Source organism: Rhincodon typus, chromosome 4, assembly GCF_021869965.1.
Source record: "Rhincodon typus isolate 14 chromosome 4, sRhiTyp1.1, whole genome shotgun sequence".
In the NCBI taxonomy this organism is placed as follows: domain Eukaryota; kingdom Metazoa; phylum Chordata; class Chondrichthyes; order Orectolobiformes; family Rhincodontidae; genus Rhincodon; species Rhincodon typus.
In genome coordinates, this window is record NC_063335.1 from 105,311,521 (window position 1) to 105,320,080 (window position 8,560).

At 38.9% G+C, this 8,560-nt stretch overlaps 1 protein-coding gene across 1 annotated transcript in view; it reads right to left on the reverse strand.

Annotated features, from left to right (window-relative positions):
* Positions 1-1,251: 1,251 nt before the first annotated feature.
* Positions 1,252-8,560, reverse strand: part of chrac1 (chromatin accessibility complex subunit 1) — a 22,816-nt gene continuing 15,507 nt past the window's right edge. Inside the window, exons 2-3 of the mRNA XM_048595943.1 lie at positions 7,846-7,969; positions 1,252-1,796 (exon numbers count right to left, since the gene is read on the reverse strand). Of these exons, the coding sequence (XP_048451900.1) occupies positions 1,642-1,796; positions 7,846-7,969 (279 nt within the window). The 3' untranslated portion in view covers positions 1,252-1,641. The remainder of the gene's footprint in view (positions 1,797-7,845; positions 7,970-8,560) is intronic.

Consider the following 8,560-nt stretch of genomic DNA (forward strand, 5'->3'; position numbering starts at 1 on the left):
AGTAATTGTTCTGGACCAGCTACAGAAATAAATCAGAGGCTGCAATATCTGTGATAGTAACTCATTTCCTAACTCCTCAAAACCTGTCCACAATCTACAAGGCACAGGTGAGGAGTGTGATGGAATACTCTCCACTTGCCTGGATGCATGCAGTTTCAACAACACTCAAGAAGCTGGACTCTATCCAAAAGAAAGCAGCCCACTTGATTCATACAGCACAGAAGAGGCCCTTCAGCCCATTAAGTCTGTACTGCGAAAACATGACTACGTACACGAGTCCCACTTTCCTGCTCTAGCCCCATACCTTTGAATATTATGAAACTTAAAAAAATACTTGAATGAACACAAAGATTGTGAAGTTTTCTGCCTCAACTACCCCTCCTAGGCAGAGCATTCCCAATCTCCACCAACTCCTAGGTGAAAAAGCTTTACATCACTAGATGGACTTCAGCAGTTCAATGCAGCAGCTCATCACCACCTTCTTGTGAGGAGCAATAAATACTGACCTAAGCAGTGACATCCACAACCCATAAGTGAATAAAAAATTTAGCTGTTTGCACGTGCGTGTAGAGAGTATAAGATGATTTCGTGCAAACCTGTGAAATCAGTAGATGACACATTTGCTAACATGTTATTTCTACATTTTTCCAGAGCTTTGTGATTCTTGTGCAAGAAGCTTCACTTTCCAGTACTTTCCTGGCATAAGTACAGCAGTTAGATCAAGACAACCATGTGTTAGCAGAATGGTTGAGTTGGATAAAGTGTGATTAAACTAGGTGTCCACAAAATGCTAATTTTAAGCTAGGAAACACAAGTGAGGCACTCTGTTCAGACTGCCTGGCTATCTTCACCTGTACAAACTTTTAAGTTTGTACAGTGGCTTTGCTAACTGAACAAGACACATCCAAAGTAACACATTGCACCAAGGCATGTTCTAGCCACAATGTGGGAATTTTCACTGCTTGATAATCAGATCTCTACAATACAAAAGATATAGTGCAGCTGCCTATTCCTACATTGAGAAATTAGGAAAAGGTTTAGTACAAATTCTGAATATATGCCTGGTATTTGCTTTCAAACAAAAACATTTTTACAAACATTAAATAGTTCAGTGATCTTGCACTCCCAGAGGATAGTTGCACTTGGAGAGTAAGAGCACTCAATTCAGACTAAAAATTAAAAGCTATAAAATGGAGCATTTTTTAAACCACCCAGTATCTAATTCAGTCATTAAATGATCTCAACCAGTAATACATTTGTATCTTTATTTTTCCAAACATACAAAAGCATATTTCACATATTTACACAATATTATACCAAGTTTGTCCTGTTATTTACCAATAACACAACCAGGAAGGGGAAAAAAAACTCATGTCTTTTCAAAAGAAAACAGCAGTTTCCTATCATTGAACTGAAGGAACTGTTAACGCTAACTCCAGACTTCCTATTTGATCATTACTCAGTTCTTCACAGTTACTTATATTTTGGAATTTACAAGTTTTGCATATGCAGGTTTGTGCCGATTCATCCCAAAGTACATTATAGTCTTGGGTATTGAGGTTTCCTCTTGCTGCATATTGCAGCTTTTGTACAATCACCAGTGAGATACTGGTACAGTGAAAGGGCACTTTGCAACTTTCTTTAAGACTCATTTTCCTCTTCATCCTCATCTTCATCCTCCTCATCACGGTCCTCGTCATTTTCGTCATCACCTTCTTCATCACCACCTCCTCCTCCTTTCTCCTCCTCGAGCATCTTCAGGTATTCACTTGCTAAGATCTTCTTTGGTAATATATCTGTAACAGTAATTATTGCCTTGTTAAAGCAGATGTACTTCAAATCATTACTTTAGAATGTGACTGATTAATCATACTTTCTATCAGTATGAGGTGAGAGTCTTGGACAATAAGGCAAAAGTAATGGGTGATCCATTTTGCACTGCACCAGGTATGCTTTACCAGATTGACTTTAATGAAGAAATAACATGCCATAAAGACTGAACTGTGAAATAAAATCAACCTGGTTCACCAATAATTTTCATGGAAAAGAAACCTGCTAATCTTAATTGTATGAACAGCCTAGTCAGCACTCCCAACTTTCCGAAAACTTCTCTAGGATAAACATCTTTCACGTTTTGGGTCAGTGACCGTTCCTCAGAACAATTCTATGAAATGACCTTCCCACATACATCATAAACCCCTCTGCATACCGCTGTATCTAGATAGTCTATGTAATTCTGAAGTAGTTCAGCCCAGGAACCGACAATGTGAACTGACCTAGACCAGGAAAGTGAATCATTTTCTGTCCTCAAGCTATGACAGCTTATCCCTGGAAGATCAGGTAGCTCAGTTCTATTTTTACTTCAATTTCTCACTTTCCTTTTGTCCTACCTATAAAGCATGGGCCTGAAGCTTTGGAAAAGGTTTTCTTTACTGCTGCTGTTTGAACAGCTTCAAGTAGATGGGGTTATGGATTCATCCCTGAAAACTGGTCTTTGAGACTCCAATGGCATGTATTTTGGTGTTCCTTAACAGCAAACTTGGTTTCAACAGCTAATCTGTGCAGCCTCAAACAGCAATTTCATTGTTTCCTGAACTCCATCAACTGTGAACTTTTAAGACTTCATGCTTTACTATTAACTTATTCTCAGATTTGGACAGCAAATGCAAAGGCTCATTTCATCTGCCATTGTTACCCAGAGATCTCGTTTTAATTCATTCTTGTACCTGCTCACACATGCATTATCTGTATTCTAGCTCTATGTAAATTGATCTCCTACAGTATAGGGTCTCAATAACTATATCTGGACATAGCATGCCCTTTTCTTTTCTACCCCTCGTAAAACCCCTCTCTAACAAATACTTACTGACTTCTGTCCTTTAGCCAATTTCTTATCCACTTCCAAATTTTGATCCAAATCTTTTTAGGTCTTTTGTGCAGTACATTCCAAATTATACAGGATGAGATTCAGAAGCAGGCCACTCAGCTTAACCCATCCATGCAGGTGATTTGCTCCTTGACTCTCTTCCCACCTTGCTCATCAAAATCTACCATTGCAACTCCCTATTCTGTTCCCCCTCACATTTGTACACAATCCCCTTAAAAGCATCTATCCCGTTCACTGTCCACATTTTCATCATTCACAGGGTAAAGACATCTCTCCTGAATATCTCGAATTTCTTGGTGACTCTCTAATGTTGATGGCCTCTAGTAATACTCTGTCCCACAAAAGGAACAGCTCTTTCCTCCCTAACAAAACTTTACATCACTTTAAAGATCCCCATTAATTAAACAGGAGACGATGGCATAATGATAATGTCACCTGAGCTACTAACCCAGGTTAATTCCTCGAAGAAATTGATTTAAATCCCACTCCTGCAGTTTGTGGAATTTAAATTCAATTAATCAATTTGGATTAAAAAGTTCTTTTTATAGTCATGCATAAAAATACCACTGAAGTGAATGTTGGAAAATTCCCCACTTGTTTCACAAATGTCCTGTAGGTTATTTCCCCTAGGGAAGGGGATTGTTGTAAATGGATCTGGAAGGATGTAAGAGTTAATACTAGACTGAGTCCAATAAATAGCACTCACTGTGATGATATCATGAGGACTTAGTGGGACAGTAAAGTAAGATTTTGAGAGACAGACCAACGACTGTGTCTTTCCAGAGAGAAGGGAGGGAGGAGAGGACCTGCTGATAGGCAGGAAGCGTCACAGAGCAGGGGGCAAGGTGAGGACCCTGTGACAGGCAGTGAGCATTATTTAAAAGACATGGAACTACAGCACACCCAACATGGTGATTTGTGCGAGATCTGACAATTTAATTCAGCAACAATAATCCCAATGAGGCAAGTAGGTCAGTAACCCAGAAGACTTCAAGATACATTGGGACCGTTAATTGCTGAAGCCAGCAAACCACAAAAAGATTAGTGGAAACAACAGAATACTTCAGAGAAAGACAGAAAGCATTTCAGACCAGTTAAGAGGTGTACTGGAACTGAAGAAATCTGTGGCTCCAAGAAAGAGGTACAGGCTGCATCATAAGCTGGGAGGCCAAGTTGAACCAGTGAGTGGATGGACTTGGAGACGCACGAGTCAAAACTAAAAAATCCCTGGTACAAAGGGAGAAACTTTAAATGGTACAGTAATTTGGGCTGAAGATGCAAGAATTTTAAAAAATTGTAGTTCAGATCAAGTGATGCCACCATGGCATACAGATACTGTGGGACACTTGGTAGAACGAAGTTGAGCCAATAAGCCCAAGAGAGAATTTTGCAAAATCTAGGAAGTGTTGGGGAAATAACAAAACCAGATATTTAAAGCAAACAAGCGTTGGGATTTTTAAAGTAGTGAGTGATTCTGGTGTAAATTTTATTTAGGATACTCGGCTATAGCTGTGAATCTCCATCACAGCTGCAAAGAGCAGAAAAATCCTCCAAAGCAAAGTGAGGGAGAACCACCATTATCGCAAAACAAAAAGACAGAATGCACAATCACAATAGGAAATAGTGTTAGCATAATGATTTAATTTCAAAATGGGCCAAATAGAACACAAATTTGGACATCCTGTGAAAAAATTCTTAAGGCATAAAATAGCTTTGAAACTGGAAACCAAGTTCAGAAACTGCATAAGTAAATACACTCTGGCACAGTTAGAAGTAAAATAGACGTTATTGCTCTTCAAGGAATAAAAAGCAACAGAGACAGTGGAAGAGCTATCAAAAGCCTGTGACAAATATTTAATCCTCTAATGAAATTTTTTAAAGACCAGGATTTAAACAGATGAATTCCAGGGGAATCTATAGATGATTTCATTAACAATCTCTAAGCACTAGAGGACAAATACGACTATGGTGGCTTAAAGAGACTGGACTATTGACAGATAAGTCTTTGCCTTTTATTTCTTTAATTCACTCGTGGGACATGGGCATTGCTGATTCAAACATATTGCAGTCCAAAGAAGACCTGACTCTAGACAAAGTCATCCAAATGATGAATGAAGCAGAAGTCCAGAAGTAAAACCAATCTTAAGGGGAGAAATTTGGCACAAATGATCTTTAGAACCATTCAATTCTGAAGCACCATAATCACAAAACAGGCAAATAATAAGCCAGTGTAACAGTTAGTAAAGACACGCAAAATCTTTGCCAATGCTGTGAAGGAGAGACACCTGGGTAGGGGTGCCCAGCTATTAAAAGTGATGGTCTTATTCAAAAACAAAAAGTCACTTCCAGAAAACGTGCTGAAGCTGGACACAGCCATATAAAAGCAAATGAAAATTATATATCCAAACAAAAGATAATTGAGCTACAACAGTCTCCAGTACTAAAGCTTTCTTTGGGGAAACTGTTAACTCAGATCAAAAAATTTGAAAAGTACACATTTATGTCAATAGGTATCTCACAAATTTCACATTGGACATGGGAACAAGTGTCATAATATTATCAAATACTGAGCCTTCATTGACAAATCACTGCTTGCAGCAGACAGAAATTCAACAACACGGTACAGGAGGCATTGCACTAGATGTTAAACATGTGCTGCAAGCAACACTGCAACACAGGAGAATTCAAATAGTAGAAAACTAATAATGTACTTCATAACCAAGAATTCTCACTTCTGAGCAAAAGGGTATTAAACCTCAATCGCATTCAAAAGTTAAGCAAAAGTTCAAGGAACAGCTGGTTTTACAGGGCTTAGTGAGCTCATGCTGAAGGTAAACAAAAGGTGTAATCCCAAGGTCAGTTGCATTGGAATAAGAAATGTGTTTCATGTGGTAAATGAGATAGAGGCGAGTACACTGGTTTTGTAGAAATGTTATCCACTGTTATCAAACGGAATACAAATTTGAAGTGCCAATAAGCTTCAAAAATAAAGGCAAGTAAAGAAACAACTGAACAATTTGCCCCACTAGAAACAAATGTAGCAACTGCAACTCAGTTGAGTCAGACTATTGAATACAGAATGGTGAACAACCAGTTATGACAAATCCAGGTCATACATTAGATGTGAACGTGACTTGGAATGGAATGAGTGGAAGTTGAACAGCTAACCTCCCTACCATCCAAAGATTAATCCTCAATAACTAAAACAGATATCACATCAAGCAGGAAGAAATCTTCAGGTAACACAATTGAAGAAATGAACAGGTCTATTTCCCTATGGACTCAATTACGGAGGGTAAATGAGAAAATCCAGACTAATTAATGAATTAAGTAAGGCAAAATCTATCTATTCAGAACAGATTTCAGAAGGGCCTTAAAACCAAACATCCACTGAAACAAGCTGAAAATTTGGTGCATACAATTCAGAGAAATAAGTAATGATTTGAGATTAAAGATTATGCAAAGATAAAAGTGATTGCTGTAGCAGGGATAACATCCTGCATGAAAGAAATACAAGGAATTAAAAGTTCAGAAGAGTAGTTCAAACCACCAGGAAGACAGTTCAAGGCAATTACTTTTTACACAGAAAAGAAAATTATTGCAAACCTGAAAACAACTTATTTAGGGAGACATGTGAAACCTACAGCTGTCTGAATTTGTAAAGTCAAGGCTGGGGCAGATGCTGTATACGGAACTGCGAGGGTCTGAAAAGGTTACTACTCAATTGAATACAATAAGCACGACACATTGTGATGATATCACAAAACCTTGGTGAAAGAGTAAAGTAGGATTTTGAGGGAGACAGATCCAATGTCAGGCTTTTGGAGTAATGTACAGCCTACTCTTACAACCTGTAAACAGTTACAGACCTGCAATAAAATACATTTGTTTACTCTACAATATTCTTCTAATTAGGCCAGAAGATGTCTACTATTGTTTGATTGAAGCTATATAAACCTCTAAAGAACTCTCTATATTTGGACAATACAGATGGCAGTGTACACAACACAACTGTGCCATCCTTTCCCAGTCTGGCCTACATTCAACTGCAAATGCACAGCAATGCAGTTAACTCAAACTGCTCTCTGAAACAGCTTAACAATTTGAGTGCAATTAGGGATGAGCAGCAAACGTTGACCTTGCCATTGATGTCCACATCCCATACAACAAAATGGAGGAAAAAAAAATCCTCAAGTCTTCATTTGCAAAGAGGCGCAGCCTGTCAATCCTTTCCGGATGTGCGCGCACACACGTTTCCAGAACAAGCCTCTTCTCTGCATTTCTTCTTTATCCTTTTTATAATGTGGCAACCAGATTACTTTAATAATGTCTGGCATAACTTCAAACTTCTAACCCTCTAGAAATAAAGCCCAGTGCCCATTTTTCAAAAAATTACCTTGCTAACCTATTCTGCAACTTATTGCGATTTGTGTATTTACTGAGATTTCTTTGTTCCTCCCACTTAGATGTGCACCTTCCAAAAACTGTGACCTTCCTTTCTTTCTACCAAAAACGTACTATGCCAGATTTATCTGTTTTGAACTTCATTTGCCAAATTGTTCTGTATGTTTATTTACGTTCTCTTGTGATTTGTCAAAGTAGTGTAAAAAGTAAAGGAGCAGCAAATTACTGCGGATTCTGGAATTTGTACTGAGAACAAAAAATCCTGGAAATCACAGCGGGTCAGACAGCATCCGTGGAGAGAAAGCAAGCTTATGGTTTATGTCAGTTCAAATGAAGAATCATCTAGACACGAAACGTTATCTTGCTCTCTCTCCCCAAGGATGCTGCCTGATCCGCTGTGATTTTCTGCATTTTTGTTTTCAGTTTAAAAAAGCAACGGATGGGTTTCAAACGTTCTCTACTTGAAGTCAATCATTGTACTCAATGACCTTTCCTTCACCTAAATGTCCCAGTGAAAAGGGGCATTTTCATAATAGTTATTGAGAGATACATACCAGCCAGAAACTGGAATGTTTCAGAGTTCTCCACACAGTCAGCCAGGTGATTGTATGTTAGTTCCTTCTTTTCTGAACTGCTGTTTTTGTATGCACATGTGGCTAGATGCTGCACAAATAATTCCTGAAATATAATAACAAGGAGTTCAATAGAAGTAAACTAGTTCTGATGCAGGAGATCTGAAATATAAACAGAAAGTGCTGGAGAAATTCAGCCGATCTGGCAGCAAATGTGGAGAGAAAAACAGAGTTATGTTTCGAGTCTAGTGACACTTCTTTGGAACAGTTCCCAGCGTAAGAAGAGTGTTACAGTGCAGAAGGAAGATATTCAGCCCATTATGCCTCCACCAGCTTGCTAAATGAACATTATTACTTATTTCGAGTCATTAGTCTCTAAACATTAACTGTTTCTTTCTCTCCACAGATGTTGCCACGACCTGTTGAGTTTCTCCAGCACAATGATTTTTATACCAAACAATTTCATGTGTACACCACCATTAAAAACGATCCGTTTTGACCCAAGCCCTCCGTTCCCTCCCCACCACACTCCCTCCCCTTACCATTTCCCTGCCTACCCCCACACCATACCTCCTACATGAACCTCTTCTCTCCCAACCCGACTCCTCCTTCCCCGCTCTCTTCATCCCTCTTCCCCCTCTGAGTCCACCTCCTAACCCCTCCTCCCCTCTCTGCCTGCCCTTCATCCTCCGCCCCA